The sequence below is a fragment of the Python bivittatus genome, unplaced genomic scaffold (assembly GCF_059951505.1).
Source record: "Python bivittatus isolate LINGU-HERP-01145 unplaced genomic scaffold, Pbiv_v1 ctg000700_np1212, whole genome shotgun sequence".
NCBI lineage: Eukaryota > Metazoa > Chordata > Lepidosauria > Squamata > Pythonidae > Python > Python bivittatus.
Window position 1 is genome coordinate 103,233,580 of NW_028277098.1, and position 23,105 is coordinate 103,256,684.

At 49.0% G+C, this 23,105-nt stretch overlaps 1 protein-coding gene across 3 annotated transcripts; it reads left to right on the forward strand.

The window, feature by feature from the left end:
• The first annotated feature begins 2,739 nt into the window (after nucleotides 1-2,739).
• On the forward strand, nucleotides 2,740-16,834 carry LOC112541192 (uncharacterized). 3 transcript variants are annotated; one of them, XM_088154395.1, is made up of 11 exons: nucleotides 2,740-3,923; nucleotides 4,629-4,689; nucleotides 5,527-5,609; nucleotides 5,924-6,091; nucleotides 6,436-6,477; nucleotides 8,011-8,166; nucleotides 10,566-10,639; nucleotides 12,982-13,030; nucleotides 13,638-13,695; nucleotides 14,689-14,768; nucleotides 16,565-16,834. In XM_088154395.1, the coding sequence occupies exons 2-11, from the start codon at nucleotides 4,650-4,652 to the stop codon at nucleotides 16,604-16,606; spliced, it is 792 nt and encodes a 263-aa protein (XP_088010521.1). In that variant the 5' UTR covers nucleotides 2,740-3,923; nucleotides 4,629-4,649; the 3' UTR covers nucleotides 16,607-16,834. The 3 variants fall into 3 exon arrangements, with proteins under 3 accessions (XP_088010521.1, XP_088010523.1, XP_088010522.1); XM_088154397.1 differs by having other exon boundaries at nucleotides 5,968-6,091; XM_088154396.1 differs by lacking the exon at nucleotides 2,740-3,923 and having other exon boundaries at nucleotides 3,985-4,689.
• The last annotated feature ends 6,271 nt before the right edge of the window (nucleotides 16,835-23,105 follow it).

The following is a 23,105-nucleotide window of genomic DNA, read 5'->3' on the forward strand; positions in this document are numbered from 1 at the left end:
TCTGGATGGTGCCTGCCCCTGCCCTCCGAAGCCACCAAGATGCCAAAGTCCCGTAAGAGGAAGAGAATTCTTCTTCTCAGTCGAGGATGTCTGCAGGGTAGGATCAAGAAAGTCAGGATGGCAGCTACAATGACTTTTTTGACCCTATTCCCATCCCTCTGGATGTTTCTTCCAGCAACACAGCAATATCTCTATCTGGAACACGTGACGCCAGTTGCCCCTAAATTGGGACTATCAGCAGTTTTATAGAACGGTTGGTCAATTAATCAAGCGTTTTCAGCGGGAGTGGGCAGCTCAGCCTGTTTCCAGCCGAGGCTGCTTTTGCAGATGTTCCCTTATCTACCTGCCTTGTCCCACACGTGTCTTGAAACTCCTGTTTCCGTAGCGTGTTTGGATGAGGTGTGTTGTTCTCACCACGTAAAGGGAAAGTCTGCACGGAGCCCCGCTGAAATGGACACCCGTGTTTAATCTGGGGGGCAGCTGTCAAGAAGGGCAGACTATCCCTTCCTTCGCAATGTCGTTCTTGACTTTCCAGTTAAGACCAACTGTGGAATTTCCTGGTGGTACCCCATCCAAACATTAATCAAGTCAGCTTTTTGAGATTAGCCCCAAGCCAGTGGCTTTATTTTGAAATGCATATTTAAAGACGTGTATTTGTATTTTTGAGCCACAAAGAGCATTGCAAAATTCAGAGCTGCCTGCACATCAACATGTTTCACCCGGCTCGGCTTACCTCTCCAGGCGCACCTTCTACATGCCCACGTGTGCACTATTTCTTACATCCCATCTCTCCTTCTGCCTTCTCCGCCTGCCCTTGTGCTCTCTTACCTACCTTTTGCATTTTTTTTTTTACATCTCTCTATTATCTTGGGGGCAGAAGTCCCCCATAGGGGGGCTTCAGCAACTTATCACTTCCTAAGGCAAAAATGGACAATCTAAAGCAGTGTTTTTCAAACTTGTCAATTTTAAGATGGGTGGACTTCAACTCCCAGAATTCCCCCACCAGCATGCTAGCGGGGGAATTCTGGGAGTTGAAGTCCAAACATCTTAAAGTCGCCAAGGTTGAAAAACACTGAACCATGTCATGGCCTATCTGATACCAGCCACAATGACTTCAAGCGCCTTGTGACATTGTGACAATATGGGAAACGATGAAATATATGGTGGGAGAACCATTTTATGAACATGATGTTATTTTGGTTGGTGTTAACTAATGAAAACCTGCTGAGTTTGTCTCCTGTCCCCACCAGATGCCTGCTTAGTGGCCTGTTGCCCCCTTCCCTCCATGTTTTGGGCTGCCTCCAAACACTTTGGGTCAGACACAACTTCTTCAGGGCTCCCCTTTGTCCCTGGAGCCAATCTGGGGATCCCCAGTGCTGAGTCAGCAGTGGGGAGATGGGGACAGGGCTGGGAAGGAAGGGCGCTGAGCGGGCTTGACTCTGAACTCCCATCTTCTGCTTCTGCAGGGTCATCATCATCGGAGTTCCCACTGTGGAAAACCCAGAGTTGACCCTGGTGCCGAGCTGGGGCCTGAGAATATCCGTTTGCAAAGCGCTTCGTGTCCGTTATCTGACGTGCGTGTCCTCTCCTGTGCCTGCGATCACGGGGCGCGGATCCTGTTCAGCTTGGATCGGGAACCGCTGTTGTCACCTGTGCAGCTTTGCCCTGCAAGCAGGGGCATCTGCTGGGTGTGGTCCACAACGTCAAGGTGGTGGCCACACACGTGTGATTGAAGTTCCACCTGTTTCTTCTGTGCTTTGGCCCCGCCATCTTGAGGTTTTTGACCACACCCAGCAGACACCCCCCGTCTACAAGCTGGTCCCTCTGTGGCTGGACCCTTGGTCCTCTCCTGCTCCCCAAAGCACCTGCCATTTACTCAGGAGTTGTGGAACAAGGACAGGCTTTTGGACCTTGGTAGCTTGGAAAGTCCACTCTGAGGCACTGGCTGAAAAGAAATGCTGAGGGTCAAAGCAGAGTCATCCAGGGGAGGGGGGTCAAAAACATCAAGATGGTGGCCATGACCGCACCCTCAAAGCGGCCATAGTTTTTGACCCTGCCTTGACCCCTTTGCTCCTGTTATAGCCTAGGTCTAGCCCGTTGCGTGGCATCTGCTGCAATTGAACGATGCATTGGATTTACGATCTGGCTTTTTAGATCCACGTTTCCCAAACTGATTCCCAAAGATCCTGCAGAGGGGCGGGATGAGATGGGGAGAAAATGTCAGAATATAACCTTGCAATGTGGCTAGCCCCCTTCCCTCCTCCGGACAAGGGAACTGGGATGAAGGCAACAGGGTGGCGATTAGGAAGGGCTGTCATGATAAAGAAGTCCTTTTCTCATCTGCTGCAGGTGAAACAGGAGCTCCGTAAAAGCTTTTGCTGACCGTGGAGACCAGTGTTTCTCAACCTTGGCCGCTTGAAGATGGGTGGACCTCAACTCCCAGCAAGGCTGGCTGGGGAATTCTGGGAGTTGAGGTCCACCCATCTTCAAGCGGCCAAGGTTGAGAAACACTGATGTAGACATTGTAGGAGGACAGCCACATTCAGTCTCTGTTATCTTGACATCTGGAATCTGGTAGCATCTTTTCAGACGAGCCCATTTTATTCCTTTATGCCTTTGAATAAAATGCTCCCGGGCTCCTGGTGGTGGTTCAAATCTGCGGCCTGGGATCCAAGTGGGGGGCTCACAGGTGTTCTTGTACTCTTCTTTTTTCTCTCTCCCCCCCTCCCCATGCCCCAGGATATCCTCAGTGGAAGTGACCGTGAGCATCAACGTGTGCGGCAAAATCCAGCTGCGGGGCGGGCCTCACCGGCTGAGTATAGATGACTGCACCACGGACTTTGGAGAAATGGAAGTGGAAGACAGGTGGAGGCTGCGGGTCCTGCTCACTTCGGGGGGAAGGCTTCAGTCGCCCCCGTTCATTTCCCTGCAGCTCAGGCCCGATGTCAGGCCTGCGGCTGGGGAAACCCCGCAGTGTGACACGGTGTCGTCAAGGGAGGTCCACAAATGGCGGAGAGTTGGGAGGGAGACGGGAACCTCCTTGTGGGGAGGCAGTCTACCTTGGCAGGCAAAAGGAGGGGCAGACCCTAGGGAGGGCTGGGGGGTCACTGAGGGCCGGCGAGCGACGTGGATTACCAGGCACTTCAAGCGGAGTGCAATGTTGCAACCTCTTTCTTCCAGTTCAGGTTGGGGCTCCAAGTATAGGGCGTGTGCCTTGCTCACTGATGCACGAGTCCCTTGGGGGGTGGGAGGCCATCAAACGGATAATTTCCTGCAACGGGGGCAGGGGTGTCCGCAGGGCACGGTCCACAAGGTCAAGAGGGCAGCTGTGGTGCTGCAACCGGATCTCTGCCCACTTTTTATGCGCCATGGACATAAAATTTGGGTGGCGCTGTGACGGCACTGTCGCGGCCATTGCCTGGACGTTTTTGACCGCACCCTGCGGACCCCCTGAGTGGGATCTGGGTCTGGGGTTCCACCTTCCCAGAAGATGGATTTGGTAAGCTAACTGAGTGGAGGAAGAGGCAAGCTGTGCTAAAAGCACCCGGTCTTTGCCGTCCTCCTGTGCAGGGAGGCTGTCGGGGCTGGAGAAATAAGAGCCAGGCAGAGCGGGTGTCCCCAGGACTGGCTCTCCCCAACCCTGATGCCAAGCCTGGGACTCAGAACACAACTGAGGGTGCCTATTATCAACCTGAGATCTGCTCACAGCCGGCTGGGATGAAGGCTGTCTAAAGTTCAGCCGCATCCTTTCCCACCCCAACCTCAACCGTCAGCGGTCCCAGCCCCTCCCTGCAAAGCAGAGTCCAGAGCTGGGGGCCCTGGGCACCCTGGAGACCCCTCCTCCAGTGCCCTCTGCATTTCTCTTTCCTTGCAGCGAGATCGAGTTGCCCAGAGCGGCTTTGATTGAACTTTTAGGCGGCCCGGTGAGTGTCGCTGAGCGTTTCCTCTTTGTCACTGGTCTTCTTCCAGGGTGATTCTGTGCCTTCCCAGGCTGTTCTGTAGCCCAGGGATTGCTTGGTGGTCTCCCATCCAATTACTAACCAGGTCTGGCCCTTCTTAGCTTTTCAAAGTCAGCCAAGCTGGCTGCATTCAGACACTTTCAGAAGAAATTAATTAATCAATATCTTTTGCTCCAGCAGCTCAGGGCAGAGAAGTTCTAGGTAGCAACACTTTTATAGCTAAGTGTTTCTGTTGACTGCGATTCAGTTAAGTTTGGGTCTCTGGATTCAGTTTGATGAATTGCATGTGTACGCGTTAACAAAGATGGACACGTTTATGATGGTCTGTAAGCTAGAAAGGGGAAAGGCAAGTGTTAAGGTGCTTTAAAGAAATTGAAGTACGAAAAATAGTTATTTAAAAGTGCAAGTTCTGTGTGTGGGGGTGGATGTGAACTGCCTAAAGATGGACTGATGTTCTCCTTTCATTTTATCACTTGTAACTGGTGCTTTAATCTTGAGCAGGTAAGGACACTCGGAGCCTGGGGCAGAAAACGAGGGAGGGAATTGCCTTCAAAACTGGGTGTGTTTATCTGGAACTAATAGGAGGAAAAGGGGAGAGAGGAAGCTATTAATTGCTAATCGTCTTGTTAAGGATTCAGCGGGATTTTCTCTTCTGCTCCTCCTCTGCAGATTTGCCAGGCAAACATAGAGATGTTCACGAAACTGAATTACCTGAACTTGTTCGATTACTGTAAGCCATCACGATTTGCACCCAGACACTCTCCGGAGGGCATTTTCAAAACCCAGGGCTTCCTTTCAAGCGGGCAGCATGTCAAAAGCAAACACGGGAGAGGCTGTACCCAAATATATAAACATAAAAATATAATATATAAGAAAGAAAGAAAGAAAGAAAGAAAGAAAGAAAGAAAGAAAGAAAGAAAGAAAGAAAGAAAGAAAGAAAGAAATCTTTGCCCCACCCGTGAGGAGAAAACAGGGGAAGGAAGGCTGTGTTCGCATGACACACCAGATCCTTCTTGGAAGAGCGTGAGAGATGCTGTTGCCCGTTCAAGAGTTGGGATCCGAAGGGGTCCCTTTCTGGTTTTGTCCTGAATGGATTTCCTGCTTAGGATTAATGGGGTACATATTTCAGCTGGGTTTACATGAGGGACTAAAGCAGTGCTTTTCAACCTAGGCAACTTTAAGACATGTGGACTTCAACTCCCAGAATTCCCCAGCCAGCTTGGCTGGCTGGGGAATTCTGGGAGTTGAAGTCCACCCATCTTAGAGTTGCCAAGGTTGAGAAACTTTGCCCTAAAGCACAAGCTGGCCAGACACACCTGCTTTTTGCTATCAGGTCACCACGCTCAGCCCATGGGGTGAGTTTTGGGTTCAGTCGCTCATGCAAACCCAGAACGTTGGGTTAATTGATTCGATCACGGTAAAGTTAACCACGGGTGAGCGTGTCACGTGAGGAAACCCTTTTGGTTCTGTTACCAGGGTGGAAGTTGGTTGGTTGGGGCCCTGATCCTGGTTGGCTCTGAACCTGGTTTCCACAGTTCTTTGTGCTTTTTCTTGGTTTGTTTTGCAGCTGTGTTTCCCCCGTCCGTGGGCTGCACGTATGAAAGTTTGCCCCCCAGCATCACGGATTCTGCAATTGAGTTCCCCTTCTTTGTGAGTGATTTGCTGTTCTAGGGGTTGGTCTTTGCCCAGGGCCTCCTGCTTGCTGGGCAAAAGCCTGGCGCCTCTGGAGCTGCTAGGTTGTGCCCTGGGCGTGCTGTCTCCTGCACGGACCGTGGGGGGATACCCTGGTGCCTTTCCGTGTGCGGGGGCGTGCCTGCGGGCATGCACGCGTGCACACGTATGTGTTTAGATTGCTGCAGCCAGTTGACCAGACCTTGCAACCGGTGGAACGGTTCTGACGCCAGCTGCTCTCTGCAGTTCAGCTGCCCTGTGCCTCCCCTGTCCTGCCCTGCCCTGTCTTGCAGGCTTCATGCGAAGAGGTTCCAAAGTCACTGCCCCCTCTTCCCAGCTGCAGCCTGCCCACCCCTGGAGCCCTGGATGCTGATATCATGGTTTATGCAAGTTCAGAAGACACCACCTCTTTCTTGGCATCTATACAGAGAGGTAAAGGCTTTGACAAGGAAATGACGCTGGTGAGTACCACGCATGGACGAGCCTTTTCTGGCAATGCTAAGAGCAGTTCAGAGGGTCTGCCCCACAGCTGTTTGGGCCCCCCTGGGAAATCCAGAGACGGAGTATCTGTCCCAGTGCAGCCAAAATGGCGGGTTGTGCCCTCTAAGGGAAGCGCTCTTTGTCCGGCCCCCCTTCAGTGCAGAAGCCCAAGCAAAGCGTCCCAGACAGGAGTCTCTCTAGTGCTTGAACCCACCTGGCGCAAGAGAGCCCACCCACTCACTGGGGAACGGGTTCTACCGGTTCCATCCCCTCGGCGGGCTCTTGCAACCAAGTCCAAAACAGGGGCCATGTTCTCTCCTTACAGGACTCTCTGTCCACCACCACGATCATGGAGCACTTCCCAGAGGTACGTCCTCCTTCGGGGCCCTCCCAGGTTGGCAGAGGCTGTCTTGGCTGCCCCGGAAGGGAGGCCTCCCAAGATGGGCAGCGTCAGGTTCCTGCAAGCGGCGGAGGGGGGGCGGGGCTTCTTCTCCTTCCGAGGTGAGCCAAGGGGCCACTCTGGGGCCCTCTGCCCTACTGGGCAGAAATAGATTGCTTTTTCCGAGGACAAGCGGTGCGGAGTGTGATTCAGTGAGAGTCTGGGGAAAAGGGGCCAACTGGCCAGTGCCGAGCTGGTCACTAGCCCTCCTTCCATCCAAATCTCTGTTTCGTTCCCTTTTTGCACCAGCAAAAGGAGGGATCGGGGTGTCGGCAGGGAGGGGCTCGCACGTAAAAAGGGGCGGGGCTTCCATTGCAGGGTTGTGGCCACCATCTTGGCTTGTGACCCTCCAAGAGGGATGCACATCCCGACGACGAAGGGTGAAGCTGCTCCCTCGAAACAGGGAACCAGACCAAGCCAAGGATAGTGGCCTCCTTGAATCAAAGCTGAAAGGGGGGTGAAATGGCTGCCCCGCCAGCCGCAGCACTGCTGCTGTTTCCAATCCATCTTGCAAAGGGGAAGCCGGTTTGTCTGGGGAGCAAACACGCCGTAAACCAGGGCTTGGCTGTCTGCGGACCCACAGCCACGCGTCTCTGGGAGTCAGGCGGTGTACAGATTTACTAATAAGTAAATCAGTGAATGAGTGAATGTTGCTTCCTAGCAGGGGGGTCAAAAAAGTTGAGGTGGTGCTCGTAGCCACACGATTGAAGCCAAATACAAATGTTGATGGTGCGGTTGTGGCCACCATCTTGATTTTCACAACTCCCTGTGGGCTCCCCTGCCCTCCACCCCCTCTTTTTTTTTTGCCCCTCCAACTTCCTCTGACTGCCCCTCCAAAGTCTGATTTCTTATTCTGTAGCGGGAAATGCATGCAAAGCGTTGCATCGACCTAAATAAGCCAGGTAATGCAACAAACCAGACCAAAGACACCCTCCAAGCTCCGCAGAACCCCGAGAATACCGCTGGAGGCACACGAGTCTTCCCATTTTGCATCATTGCCCACCTCAGCTTCCCTAAAACCGCCTTCTCCAACCTGGCACCCTCCAAATGTGCTAGGTATGGCAGGGGTGGTAGCCCAACGTATCTGGATGGTGCCAGGTGGGTTCCACTCTTTAGGCCAGCCCCCCAGCCACCAGACAGTCCCTACCCCTGCTTTGAGTGATGAACTATTTGTCACCAAACGCCCTCACCTTCCTGCCCGCCCACTGCACTTCCAGAAGCATTAAGCCACAACACCCATCACCCTTAGGACGAAAGAGCGGTAAGGCAACACTCATGGTTGACCTCAGATTGGAATCACCGGGGTCTGGTACAAGCCATTGTGATGTGGATCACATACTTGCACCTCTCTTCCCTGTGGACAGCCATGATTGGGGTAGGGTTGGTTTTCATGATGAGAGAAGTGCTCAGCTGCATGACCTTCATCAGCACTTGGAGATCACCTCTCTTTATCCTCTGCAGATAAACTCTCCAAGGGATTATCCTGCCGTTGTTCGGATAGTGTGTACGGAAGTTAATGCTGTGATAAACCCAATTGGTATCCATCTTGATTTCATCTTGCGGGTCTCAGTTGGATATAAGGAACCAGAATTTGTCTCCCTCCTGAATTTTGTTCTGGTAAGCAGCACAACTGTCCAGCATGCTCAGGGAAAGCCTAGCACTAATTTGCTCCAGAATTGCTTCTCCCCAGGAAAAGCCTAAGAAAGTCTCTACCTCCACTGGGTTGGTCTCTAGTGAATGCCTTGTGTGAATGATGAATGCCTTCCATGAGAAGCGATGAGTCTTGCAACTAATTTATGCATAAATAAATGTTGTGGGCCATAGTCCACTTTCTTTAGGAGCCCGCGAGGGCTTCTATGCCTAAGCTGCAAAGCCCCACATAGCACTAGGAACAGCAGTGAGGGACTGAAGACTCTTTGCTGTCAACTTGTAACATCCAGATTTTTGCAGTCCAGGTATGGTAACCCTAAGCTTGCTAAGTCTAGTCTGGAAAGGTTCTGTATTGAACCTGGACTTGGTGTGAAATGGAAATTGGAGCCATTGCTCAAATACAGAAGGGGAAAGCAGTGGCCCTTAGTGTACCTTACTTTCCATTAGGCTTTCAAAGATTTTCAATATAATCTTTCTATGTGGGCAGAGGTGAATGTGTTTCTCAAGTGCTAAAGCCACCATGTAGCAACTGTACCCGTGCGCACTTTGGAAAAGATTTGGAAGAAGTCTTATGGAGAGCATAGCATCTCTCTGCTATTCATAAAGGAGCCCAGATGAAGACACAGGAAGGTTGTTGTGATGGCTGTCCTGGAGTCTCTGTCTCTGATGAGCCTCCCCCACTTTGCAGGGGTCCCTGGGTGCGAAAGGATGAGTAACCCCTCCCTCAGATTGCTTCTAATTTATTTATTTAAATTTTGAGGCCACTCAATTTTTCAAGGACTCTGGGTGGCTTACCATTAAAACAGTGTTTTTCAAACTTGGCAACTTTAAGACGTGTGGACTTCAACTCCCAGAATTCCCCAGCCACACTGCATTAAAAGAAGGAAAATATATCAAAAAGAATACAACCAATCAAAACTATTTAGCTATTTTTAATTTAGAACACCCTTCTTCAACTAAGGCCCTCGACTCCAGATTTGTTGGACTACAGTAACGTGAGAGGTGAAGGCTCCTTTAGAGTCATCGGCTTAAAGACCGTCCTGGTCAGCAGAATTTGGTTAAATCTCCCAGTTGGTTTTATAGACGTCTTTTGCCCCATGGGATTAGGAACAGCTTTATTCCCGCTCCCAACCACTACAAAGAGACAGGGTTTCTCAACCTTAGCAATTTAAGATGTGTGGACTTCAACTCCCAGGATTCCCCAGCCTGCATGCCAGCTGGGGAATTCTGAGAGCTGAAGTCTCCATATGTTGGCTAGGGAATTCTGGGAAATGAAGTCTACACATGGTGGCTGGGGGAATCTGGAGGCTGAAGTTCACACATCTTAGGAGGTTGAGAAGCACTGCCCTAAAAGAAGCAAATAGGGCACTTACCGTCTTACTCCAGTGGTGAGTTTTGATGTTCTACCAGCAAGGTGCCTCACCCGTTGAGCTTCCCCAAAGGCCACCGTGCAGAAGTCCCACCACTTGCTTGACCCCTTCGTGCAGAATAGATCTGGCCCTCCCTCAGAGTGGCTGAAATGTGTCTGAGGCAAAACCAGCCTGAGTGTGTTGGCTGGCGTTTTAGTGCCCCGAGAAAGTTTACGACCGGAAAATCCACAAGTTCTTTTTGGCTCTGCTCTGTGAATTTTGTCACTCAAAGAAGGGTGTGTGTGTGTGTGTGTGTGTGTGTGTGTGCAGGGTGGTGGGAGGGTTTAATTGGTAAATACCATAGTGCCAAGCAAACTCTGCTTTTGGGATCCTGTCCTGTCTCCAGTCCTGTTCCTAACAATTTGTGGCATGGACTAGGTTTCCTCCCAAAGCCCTTCTGCTCTCTCAAAGGAGACCTCAAGGGAAAGCGCTGGGCGTCCTTGACCGTGCCACTGGTCACGTCCTGGCTAAGCTGGTCACAGTGACTCTTGGGACAGGTGGACTTCAGGTCCGGGGTCTCCTGAGGAAAGCCTATATGCAGAAGAGGAAGCCATGGGGGCAACCCGGCCAATTGCCCCATCCTTTTACCAAGCGTCTTCCATCCCCAAGCCCTCACTCCAAAGACAACTCCGAATGAGGTACAGAGGATGGAATGAGCTACGCTACATTCGTTGATTAAAAAAACAAAACAAAACTGGGAGTAGCTGAGGAGGAGGGAGAGGAGGAGAAGGAGCGCTGTTCCCTCCTAAAAGTGTGCAAACCTTTGCAACAGACCTTCCATTTGCCATCTGTGATTTGATAGATGTCTGTCATCTCCCTCCATTTGCCCGTGATGGATCTCCTTCAAAAGCAAGCTGATGTTTTCTGGATCTATTAAGTTTCCTGACCCTTAATACATCAAATGGACTTCGGCCATATTTGGTGGACTTCTTGATGCTTTTTGTTCTCCATTTTCAGACAGGGAAACTTGTTGTCCATGCTACCACTAACTGTCAAACGAAACTGATCTTGTTCTCAGTGAGCATATCAAGGTAATGGATCCAAACCTGAATGGTAAGAATTGGATTTGATCTTTTGGAAGCTGGAGGCAGGAACGAGCTTGGGTCAGAAAGGGTGGCTTGTGTGAATCTCTGACAATCTTAGTGTTCTAAGGATGTCTCCTTAGATATGTTGTGTGTCTGTGAAACAAAGAGAAAAGCAACAGAGGTAATTAATGATATTGTGGAGTAGGGTTGATGAATACATGGAAGAGAGTGAGATGAATTGGGGAGAAAGTTGTGAAATGTTCTGAATGAATGAGATCCAGGGGAAAAATTATTCTGGTATGTGACATGAATAGATGAGTGAGAAGGATACAAAGAAGTACAGAAAAATCAGCTGGAACATTAGGGGACCTAAGAATGAATGGAATGGTGACTGCTTGGTGGTTATCTGGTCAGAAAAAGACCTATTTATTTCAAGTACATGCTTTAAGCAAATTTATTCGTGTGTACATCAAAAAAATAATGCCACTTATGGGCTGCTTAATTCCAAAAAGGCTCTTAAGTTTCATACAATTAATACAAAAATAAAAAGAATAACAAGGAGGTCCAGTTTGTCTAGTGGCTCAGGTGCTGGATAAGCTGTAGTTCTCCCTTAGGGAGGACAGCCGGCTGGGGGGGCTTTGGGCCGGTCCCTCTCCTCAGCCCAACCCACCTCACAGGGTTGTGGTTGTGGAGAAAATAGGAGGAGGGAGCACGAGCTATGTACTCTGCCTTGAGTTGACCAAAAATCAAATAACAGGGAAACGTAGCACTCCGAACCCAATAACAGCAATAAATCATCCTGTCCATTAGCACACCAAGAACCACCTGTGAAGAAGGGGACCCCCCTCCCCAGTGCTACTAATCCAAAAGTCAGGTCTTATGGCTTCCCAGAATGCCAGCAGGTACATATGGCAAAGGAATGAATATAAATCTAAAACAGGATTGATTTTATTACTTTCTGGAAAAATGAAAGAATTAAAGAAGGATGTAAGGGTGATGAGAACTACAGGACAGACCATTTTTGGGTAGTGTCAAGCGTGGATTGTGGGCAGAAATGGACATTGAGAAAAAAGTAAGAAATGAGAATAGAAGTAGAAGAAGAAAATGTTTGAATCCTGTTTGAAAAGTTTTAGAAGGTAGTAGATTAATCTCTGAACAGAGTTAATGGAAAAGGGTTGGAAGGAAGGAAGATGTGGAAGATGTACTAGAAACAGAGTGAAAAGAATGGTATCACAGAAGGCCCCGGACGTGTAGGGAGCTATGCTAATGGGAAGCATGAAAAAGGTTGCTTTGAGGAATGATGAAGTGAAAGAGGCTGTGGGTAAGAAAAAATGCACGTAAGAGAATGGTGATCATGTCAAAAACTGAAGAGAAAGATGCTGAATAGAGATGCAAAGAATGCAGTGAATGAGAGCAAGGAACATTTACGTTTAAAAGACACAGAGAAAACGCAGTTATTTTGATGGAAATAAGAATTGTTGTGGAAGTTGTCGAAAAGGACTAAACAAGGAGCCTACAGAGTGAATGGGATTAAAAGAGATGAAGCTGACATGAAGGAGTTTGGAAGGAGAGTTTCAGAGATTTATATGGAAAGGTACTGACGTGTTGAAAAGTGGAACAGAAATATTAGTGCCCAAGGAAAAAATGTTAAAAAGAAAGTAAAAAATGCTCTGAAGATATTGAAGGACAGTAAGGTTGCAGGTGTAGATAGCATATGTAGATAGCATATCTCCCTCTGGGGGAGATGGGCGGCATGTAAATGTAATAAGTAAATAAATAAAATATGTGAAGAAATGCTGCATTGTTGGTTGAGAACTAGAATTGTTTGCTGTGAAGGTTAGATAGATTGTAAAATGCATGAAAATTAATGTAACAAAGACAAGACTGTGGAGTCTTTGGGGTTCTCTGAGCTTGGTTCTTTTCTTTGCAAGAAAAAAACCAAGCTCAGAGAACCCCAAGGACTCCACAGTTCAACCCTGAGCTACACACATTCACCTCTAAAGACAAGACTCTGAAAAGGAATAACTTGATGGGTTTGTATGTATATATATGCAATTCCAGCAAGGAACTGGGTAGCTTCCCAAATTATGTAGCATCAGAAGGGGATGTTTGGCAAGGTAGGATTTTGGGTTGCAAAATATGGAGAAGGGATTGCTATTTATACTACCTTGAACTTCTGGAGGAAAAGTGGGGTATACAGTTAATGAGTAAAGAGCTTGGTAATAAATTAGGCAGGAGAGAGGCTGCAGTGATTCTCTGAGAAAGGCTGGGAGCTGGCTTGGGGTCGGAGGGGGGTCCGGATAAGAAGCTGATTCCATCTTGTGTCATGATGGCTTATTTCTCCTCAGTGAGTTCCAGATTACGGCTTCTTGTAAAACGGAGTCCTGCACCATTGATGTGAGTAGGTGGCAATGAGGAAGGGTGGACAAAGGGCGGGATGCACTGAGTCTCAATTTTTAAAGTCTTTTCCTCTCTCCCTAGAGAATCAAGGGGCTGTAGATTTGGAACAGCTGGGGTTTTCTAGTGATCAAAGAGCAACAATCCCCATGAATTTGGGGTGTGGGTAGAGAAGCCACAAGGCAAGGGGACTGTTCATGTTTGTAATACATTCCTGATGAACAGTCTCCAAGGGCAGGTAGGGGTTTTCCGTCTCTGGAGGTTTTTAGGAAGAGGTTGGACAGCTACCGCTCGTGAATGCCGTAATAGGTTTTCCTGCACTTTGCAGACGGGTGAACTAGATGATCCCCGGGATCCCTTCCAGCTCCACCATTCTGGGGTTTTATGAGCTGTTTCCCAGCCACTGTCAAAGGTTCCCTGGCCTCTTTCCAATTGTTTTGAAAGGACTCTAGAGAATAACATTTCATATATCCTTCCGGCCCAAGGGCTGGACCGGCCACGGCTCGCTCGTGTCCTCACCCAAGTCCCCTCCTTAGAAAGCAGATGGGAGAGCAGAAAAGGCACCTCCCAGCTTCTCTTCATGGCTCCTTGTCTCTTCCTTTTGCAGAACGATGTAGTGGAAAGTGTCTTCCCACTGAAAAGGTGGAGTGAAGAGGTATTCAGTGGTGAGTATTGCTGCCTTTTGCTCCAGCCGCTGGTAGAATTACGTGATCTGGAGTGAGGCAGGAGCCATTAGTCCTGGGTGAAGGTTTAGGATCGCATGGGCATGCTGGCACCTGCTCAGGTGTATAGATCCCTGTGACGCCCCTCCCTTCCTGTTTTGTGGAGGAAGAGGGTGGCGTGCAAAGAAGGACCATCTTGGTTCACACTCTTCCCCAGTGGAGTTCCAGGGGCAGCAGTGGTTGGGGGGGAGGAGGAAATTTGGGGGGGCGATGGGCACCTGCCTCTGATGCCTCCTGGCCTCTACCCTTCCATAGCTCCTGAGTCCTAGGTTGGGGTGCATGGGAAACAGGGATTTCCTACTGCCCGGATTCCTGCCTCTCCCCAGAGACGTTGGATGATGATACGAACAGTGTGCCATTGCGATGCAAGCTCCATTTTAACACTAAAGTTGTTGTGTAATGTCGTACACATGTACAAAAGGGATGGTGCTTGTGGTGCAATGCTTGTTTCATCACTTTGATGGAACGGGTCTATGCTGCAGATGTCCCTGCACCTAACAGAGGTGTCCACAAGGCTGATAGAAAAGTTCAACAAGACGGCTGTGGTGATGGCGCAATGGACACATGTGAAGCATGTGTGGGACTTGGTTTGCAGCAGCAAAGGATAGACGGATCCTTTGGAACCCTTGGAAAAGTCCAAGGAGCGCAGCCTCCTTGCCACAGCCCAGGACCCTCGCTCCGTGTGCAAGCAGCAAAGTCTGTTGGCTGACTGGCTGGCCTCTGAGCTTCCTGCCTCTGAGCTTCCTGCCCGTCCTGACATCCTAGACGTTGGACCTGCCCAGGCTGGACAGAGAATTGGGGAAGAGCCGAGCCGTCAGTAGCCCGTTTGGTCCTCGCCTGCTCCAGGATGGCACTGGAGAGTTTTTGCTCTTGTGGGTTTTCAGTAGATGACCACTGATGAAGATCTCTTTCGTTCTGTTTGAATTTTCTTTCTAGATGGCCTGAAAGGAAAATTTTACCTCTTTTTACCAATACACTATTCCTGTGATGTTTGCAACAGTATCGTTTATCTCGAGGTGAGAAAGAATCCATTTCCAAGGGCTGTGTGGGGTGGAGGCCCCTGATCTCCATTTATTTTTATTTATCTGTGCGTCCGCTGCCTCGGCCACCGAGGTAGCTGTAACTCCGTTAGCCCTCGTGCCGGAAGAATGCCGATAAAGAACTGGGGGTCACCAGCCGTGGGTGGCAAGAGAGGGACCACGCATTTGTACCAGGATCGTGATGTTGCACGCCTGGCCGTGGGGTGGAGCTTCTGTGGCGATGACACAGTGCACATTTTGCTACTTGGAGCAGATCCTGGTTCACTGCAGATGGCCCTGTCACCAGAACCTCCCTGTTGCTGCCAGGCACGGGAAGGAAGGTGCCCCGGTTTATGCACAAATGGCAGCGCCTGCTCTTTCTGCTGTTGCTCAACCTTCCCCCGACCCAGCATCTCCACCACCACCCCCCTCCCTCCCCCAACATGGCCAACCCCCCCAACTTTTCCTCCATCAGCCCAACTGTCAGGCAGAGCGTGTTTCCAATCAGAGTTAGTGCAAAGATATTCCCGTCCTTAGTCCAAGTGTGATGGAAGCGGTCTGAAAGAAGGGGAGATGGAGGGAAAAGCCGCTCACCTCTCACTTGCCCCTAGCCAGGGCAGAAACCTGCCCTGGCAACCGTTTGGTTTTGTCCTGTCCTCTGAGGCTATCCTTGACTCGTCCCCAGCCTGCGAGTGAGATGGGCGTCAGTCGCCCGTAGCTGCACTGGCAATGAAGCAGTATCTCCCCGCTCTTCCGACACTGGCTAAGGGCAGCCTTGAGAAAGCTGCTGCCTTTGAATAAAATTGGTTAGTTGAAAAGGGGCTACCAGACTCCCCCAATTTAGTTTCCATCAGGAACTCTCCAGGATGGACCCAAAGGAAGAGCTTCTTCACTCAGGTGATATCAGCAAACTGTGATGAGCCTGAATTTTGAATGGCAGATTATTCCCAGATCTCTATTTTTAGTCCCCTTCTTTCTAATTGAAATGGGAAATATCCCTGGAGGAAGAAAAGTACAGATAGTCCTTGTTAGTGACTGCCTCGTTTAGTGACTGTTCGCAGTGATGATGGTGATGAAAAAGTCACTTTATGACCAATCCTCACATTGATGACCTTCACAGGTTTGTAAAGCAAAGGAAATTGAAGGAAGGTCATAAGCACAGTCACAGGTTCACTTAGTGACCGCTTTGCTTAATGACCAGGTTGCTGGTCCCAAGTGTGGTTGCTAAATGAGGACTCTCTGTATCCAAGTTGTGTCAGTATGTACATGAGCATTCAGCCAAATGAGAATTTCACCCTCTCCTTTCCTTTTGTCTTAGGTAGATCCTGGATGGTAATTGCCGAAAATAATTGGGTTGAGCAGTAGTTGCTCCAGGGTGGCAAATGTCCCTCTCCAGGATGTATTCACCACCCCCTCACTCACCCCCCTGTCACTGTCCTGGCTCCTTTAAGCATCCAGGAGGACCGAAATCCAGTCCGCAGGCACCAGAGCTTACAGTGTCCATGTAGGTGGGCCTCCAAGGGTGTCTGCAGGGTGTAATCCAAAAAGTCAAGATGGTGGCCCCAAGGGTGTGGTTGGTGCGCATACAAAACAGGCAGAGCTCCGATTGCATTGTCGTGGTTGCCATCTTGACTTTTTGGGCCACACCCTGAGGACAGCTCTGAAGGGCTGCCTCTTAGGCTCTCGGGCAGAAGTGCCCAGTGCCCTGGGTGAGGGTGATGCCACGGGGGCTTGTGGGACGTTCTGTGTCCTCTGGGTCTTACTTTCTTCTCCCCGCTTCCTTCCTTCCTCAGGGATGCGCCTACTTCTCCTGCATTCCACACTTTGCCTGGTAGACATCGGGCCTGAGAGGACCACCTCAAGAGCAGCCAGAGGCGGTTCCCTTGGCCTCCTTGGAGCTTTCGAGCAAGGAAGGAGAAAAGCAGAAGGTCTATTGGATGAAAAACACACAATGAGTGCTTGAAATGTTTGTGTCCCTTTCTTTCCTCCAGACCCTTGTGAGGGGCAGAGTTTCAGTGTTTAAGGATCCAAAGAAGAGATTTCATTAAAGCATCTGTCTGTTATATTTTGGCCCGTTTGACTTCTAGTTTTTAAAGCTTTTCATTGTCTGAGATTTTTCCATAGGGAAACAGCTGACAGTCAACTTCTACTGTCATCGGTCACTCCTATTTTAGGGAGAAACCTCTGACATATTATAGCCAAGCAAATATTATTGCCAATTATGATTGCACATATTTTATTTCCCCAACTGCCACTGAAACATTTCAGAGCCGCTGTCCTTTAAATTATTTCTTCTGTATTTTCAGTGTCTGGCCCTCCGGTTTGCTCCTGTCCAGCTCAGCACCGTTTTGCTGCAGAATGGCTTTTTAAGTGGTTACTAGTCATTATTTTCTTCGTACTTTTATTAGACCATAGGGTATTTTCACCATTAAGGAAAAAGGAGGAAGGCACCAGTGTGGTCCAGAAAACTGATGTTCATCAGCAGTTCATCAGCTGAACTAAAAAGGAAACAATATTAGATCGCCGTAAAGAGGAGGAAGGTCCTAATTAAAGTTGCAGGAGCTGAAGAGGGCTGTGTTCATAATATACATTATGGAAAGAATGTATAGGAATGGGCTTTATCAATAATGCACCACTGTATTATGAATTATGCTTTAATTCCATTCCAGGGTTCTTGAGACAAGTCTGCTTCAGCATAATGCTGCTGCGGTATTATTTTAACAAAAGGATGTAACAGAAGAAAGATCCCACTGCATTAGACCTGAAGATCATTTTTTCCCCTGCATCTTTTACAACATCCATAATATTCTTTGTGAGATGCAGTGGCCAGAACTGGGCTGTGGATTTATTCCAAAGGCGTTATAAAATTGACAGTTTCCTTTTCAGTTTCCTTCCTAGCAATTCCAGCATCAAGATTTTGCACTTTTCACCGTAGCAACACGCTGGTTGAGCGCACACCATATGCAATTGGGTCGATCGTGAGGTCAGTGGGTGATATGAATTGAGATAGCTCAGTCCATACCGGGACAGGAGAGGGACGAATTGTACTGGAGCAACTGTGAGTCAGATGCCCATCCATGGTCAGCCATGGCGTGTGAACCCCCAAACCCAGTCAATCACGGGGCAGGGTACAAGACCCTTGTGGCTGATCTCAGAAAGGCATTGAAGGCATGAAGCAGCTGAAATCACAAGCAAGGACTTTATCAAAAAAGTCCCAAAAGCCGTGGCACGGTTGAAACCCCATCTCTCTCTACGTAGGCCATGCTTGCCAAAAAGGTCAAGATGGTGGCTATGACTGTGATTGTACCCTGCCTATTTTTAAATACGTTGCATGTGCAATGCACATAAAAAAAAGACAGGGCTTCAATCAGGTGGTCCCGGCCCCCATCATGACCTCTGGGATACCTCCTGCCCCATGTGGACACCTCTGCTAACAATATTATAGCAGGGTTCCTCAACCTTGGCGACTTTAAGACGGGTGGACTTCAACTCCCAGAATAATGGCATCCACTCTGAGTTCAGTGGATATTAATGAATGACAGGACACCCCCCCCCCCCAATTAGTCAGTTCAAACAAGGTTTCGCTATATAACACCCTCGAACCTCTGAGCCAGGCATTGCCAGCGCCCCTATCCTAGGGCAGCTTCAGTGTCCTTTGAGAGAGAAAAATCACAGGTTGGCTGAGGAAAAAAATGGGATTGCCTTTGTGGAGTAAATTAGGAGTGACTTGCAAGGAAACCCTGCAGGCTTTGAGCAAGCATTTGTTATCCAGAGCGGCGAGCATTTCTTACGTGTTTTAGAAAGACTCTGCTCTTCAAATATATGTCCCCCTTTCATGGTTCCTCCTGAACGTTTCCTAGGACAGCCATTGATCATGCCTCGGTTTCAAGGTGCTGGTGCAGGTTTGGGTTGTAAAATTTTCTATTAGTGTCAAGTGATCGTAAACGGCCGGCAGCGTCATTCTGCATTTTGTCATTCCGAACACCTGCCTTGTTTTAATGGAGGGGAACCGGACCGGTGCAAATGCATTGACCTATGCCACTCATGCAGAAGAGCTGTAATTTAGCATGTGTGGCTTTGGCTTAGCAAATCCATTGCTTAATTCTGAATCCAGCTCCCTCTCGAGGGAAGAGGAGCAGAACCAGCTGCCCTTTTCTGTTGCTGAGCGACATGGACTTTTGCTGGATCGCTGGCGAGAAAGCGCGTGTGATGGATCTCCCAGGGACTCTGTGCTCAGATCAGGCAGAAAAGGCGAGGACCATCTCATTAGGGTAGCCGAGGAAGGGAGATGGGAAACCTACAGGCTTCCTATCCTGATGACGCGGTCCCAGTGCAAAGCACTCCACGATTCTTTGAGCTTGGTCAAAGTGACAAAACTCTCCCTGCTATTGGTCTTCTCTTGCACACCTGAAGGTTCACACATACCCTAAAGCAAATGTTTTAAACACCTCAGTAGCGTAACGGATGAAGAATTGTGCATCTGTTGGGCAGTACTGGGCTTCAGGGGTTGGTGACCTTGGCCTAGACAGCAGATTTCCTGATGTTTCACCAGCAACTCTGGCTGGCATCTTCAGAGGCAACTGAGCAGGGACCAACGGGGCTCCTGTCTTTATAGCCAGGTGTCCTGACTTCTGATTGGTCTTTAGCCAAGCTGGTTTATGAGTGGTGCAGGTTGCTGAGGGCTAGTCTCATGGAAACCAGCTTCTCTAATAACTAATGAATCATCGCTCTGGGAAAGGTGGATTGAATGCGAAGCTTTTGGTTATAGTTAGATGAGAGAAGTACCTTCTACATCTAAGTCTACTTTCTTTTTTTTTTTGGAAATGAAATGAGGCAGAGATGAAGTTGCTGGTGAATCCCACCAGGAAGGTCCAGGCAGACAGTCCTGGGCCCCACTCTGACATCAACGCCTTCCCACCTTGCCCTTGAGAGTCTCTTGGCAGATGATTCAGACAGCCCTTCTCTCTGCCTGAGATCCGGAGAGATGCTCCCACAGTTCTGGGTAGAAAATTCAAGAGCCTGGTTTGCTGTGAGCACAAATGGGCTGCTGTTCTTTTCAGGGTTGACAGAAGGAAGACATGTTCTTGCATACTTTGGTGCTTTTCGCAGGAGTCTTTTGGCAAGAATTTTAGTAAGAACCTGCTTTTTCCATATGCTTTTCCTTAATATACTGTCTTTGAATCTGTTTTTGAGCCATAGCCCAAAATGGAAGATTTTGTTGTGCTTGAATGTTCTGGGTTGATTGATAATAACTTAAGAACAGAAACTGTGACCTGCTGGGCGGGACCCCCGGCCCATCCCGTCCAGCAGTCTGTTCTCCCAGGGGCCCACCAACTGCCCAAGGAATCCCACTGGCCTCCCAGCAGGTGGCCCTCATCAGAGGCAGCCCCACTGCCATCCGGGCTAAGAGCCATGGGTCCCCAGGGCGTCCATGAGTTGGTCCAACGCTTTTAGGGAGCCAGCCAAGCTGGTAACCTGCACCACATCTCGGAGTTGTGGATTGCAAAGTTGAATTACATGTTGTGTAAAAAAAATAATTTTGTCTGTCCTGATTCTTGCAGGATTCAATGTCATTGGGTGACCTCTGGTTCTGGTATTCTGAGAAGAGGGAAACGGCTTCTTCTTGCCCACTTTATCCACACCATGCATGATTTTGTGCACCTCAGTCATGTCATCTCTCATTTTCTAGACTAAAGAGCCCCAAACATCACAGCCTTTCCTTATTGAGAATCTGCTCCAGCCTCTTGATCATCTTAGTTGTCCTCTTTTTCTCTAGCTCCACTATATCCTTTTCGAGGTGCAGTGACCAGAACCGCGCCCAATGCACAATGCAGATATTACTAAGGTTGTCTATATTTCCAACACTCTCTAGTTTTCACCCATCCCTTCATCTATGGCCCCTTCATCCATGGCCACTGCTCTGACCCAGGACCACTGCTGTGTGCCCACAAAGATGGTGGGGCTTCTGTATCCGTTCTGCAGTTAAGCTAAGAATGCTACTGGCTTGGTTGCAGCACAGGCAGAATTGGGCTGCAGACATTGTCCCTGTTGGTGGGGCTCTCTCCTTGTCCTGTCTGCCAGCTCTGCAGCTCCTGATCTCTCCTTGTGGGAGCCAAGATACCAGGATGCCTTGCCTGTGTTTCACCAGAACTCAACTGCACAAAGGGGCAGCTTTCCCACCCCCCCCCTTGTTGTGAGAACAAACATGGTGCGCCAAGGTGAGCAGAGGCAAGGGGTCTGATTGCCACTTCCCCCCTTTCCCCACTGGTTTGCTGGAGGCACTGCTGGGCGAGTCCTGGAAGACTCTGCATGTGCAGGGATGACAACAGTCAGGGCAACTGCAGGGTGGTGCCACGACGTTTCTGAGGATTTCGATTTGAAGCCATAAGCTGGGTGAAGTCACTTCTAATGCAGCTTTACTGGAAACATATGTTCTCGATCTAAAAATGTCTCCTGGGAATGGTTCTAGCAGATTGCTAGGGCTTCTTGGCTCCTATTTGGAAGCATCAATAAACAACAGGTGTCCATTTGATGCAAAATGCCAACTGGAATCTGTCTCTCTGTGGACTAATGGGAGATACTGTAAACCACGAGCAGAAGTGAGTGAGAGAAACCTATTGCTTTGCTCTGAAGTTCTCCTGTGAGCTCAGACTTTCTGCCAGTAGGGTGCACTAACACCCAAGAGAAGCTGGAGTTGCAACTTGGTTAACCCAGAAATTTCTTTTGATTGATTTCTTTTGAAGACAGTTGAACTCTGCAAGTCTGCTGAGTGCCTGAACAAGCTGAAATCACCACTTTTCTCTAAAATTAGATATTTCATTAATGCAATGTGAGGAAAGAAAATGTAGGAGACTTTTTGCATAGAGAAAAACTCTTCACCAGCCAGAGGAAGGCTCTTCCAGTTCATTCAATTAATATAGCTCAGCTCTCTTTGGAAGAATTAATGGCCCTGAATGTTCTGGAAGCACATGTCCCGTGGTCCCCATAATCTCTCCTGAGAAGTCTCGGTAATATTGAGTTCCCAGATGCTCCATATATATGGCGTAGCATCTTCTCTGCCTTTTGCTGAATCAGCCCACTGGGCCAGATGTCCCTGTAAATTGTCACCTTGAGGTCCTAGCACCTCAAAAGAACTGCACCTGAATGTTTGCTTCTAGTCTAGGGAAATATTGCAATTTAAAATGGAGCATAGCTATAGTTTTAAGGGTCTGGTCAGCAGAGCACTTAAACATGGTGGCTGGCTTTGCCCGCCTGGGAAATGCATTAGTAGTTCAGATGGGTTCAGAGTCAAGAATATTTCATTTCCCCCTTGAGCGGATTGGCGTGTCATTCTCATTTGCTGGCAAAGCAAGTCCTGATGCGATGCGGTGTCACCTGTGGCTTGCTGTCAGAATCAATCAGTTCTTGGGGACCAAACCTATCATGGAGGAAAAGCAAGCGACAGGCATTGTCTGTGGGCTCAGCTGGTTCCATCAGGAACTGTCTCTCTTTGCAAACAGATTTATTAGCCTTCGTTCAAAGTAAATGGGATTTGGTTCATCGGTATTAATATGTAGTTGGACAAATTTGTTCCCTCCTGCTTTTTAGTTTCTTTTCTGACAGGTAACACGGAGAATCAGTAGAAGTTCTTGCCCTGCCATAGAAGGAATTCAAACACAATATATCCTTCTGAGCCCCCTCTCCCCTCCCTGGCACATTCGTATTTTTGATCTAAAACATTAGGGAAATTTGGAAGCCTAATGTTATTAACAGGCAATACTCTCCCCCAAGCAGTGATGTATCACAAGGAGACATCACCGCTCTTAAGTCATCCAGCAAAATAACTTCTTGAATTCCTTCTCACGCTGGGGGTTTGGCTTCAGTCAACATGCAGATTGATCCTGGAAGAGCGGGCACCCAAAATAATCCGGGTGGGGGCTGTGACTGTGCAAGTGGAAGCCCCACCACTTTCCAAGTGTGGCTTGGAGGGAGAAGGAGGAGGAGCATTGTGGCTGAGGCTGATGGAGCTGGTCATCTGCAGGACTCTCCAGGCATGCACCTGCCCTGGCCAACTCATGAAGCCCACTCTGAGGATCCTGCTCTTAGCAATTTGCCTGGGGTACACGGCCAGTTGCCAGCCAGAAGCCAAGTGGCATGGCTGGGAAACGGAGGCACCAAATGGAGGCTGTAGGAGAAAGTTGGTGGGAGGAGGGAACACTAGACTAGGGAGTGGCGGAAGGAGCAACAGAGGGAAGATCTTTTTGACCTGTCCTGATAGATACAAATTGTATGTGAAGTGAAGGTTCATTGCTAGCCTTCTGATGCTAGGGCTCTGCCATCTTTGGTACTGAATGG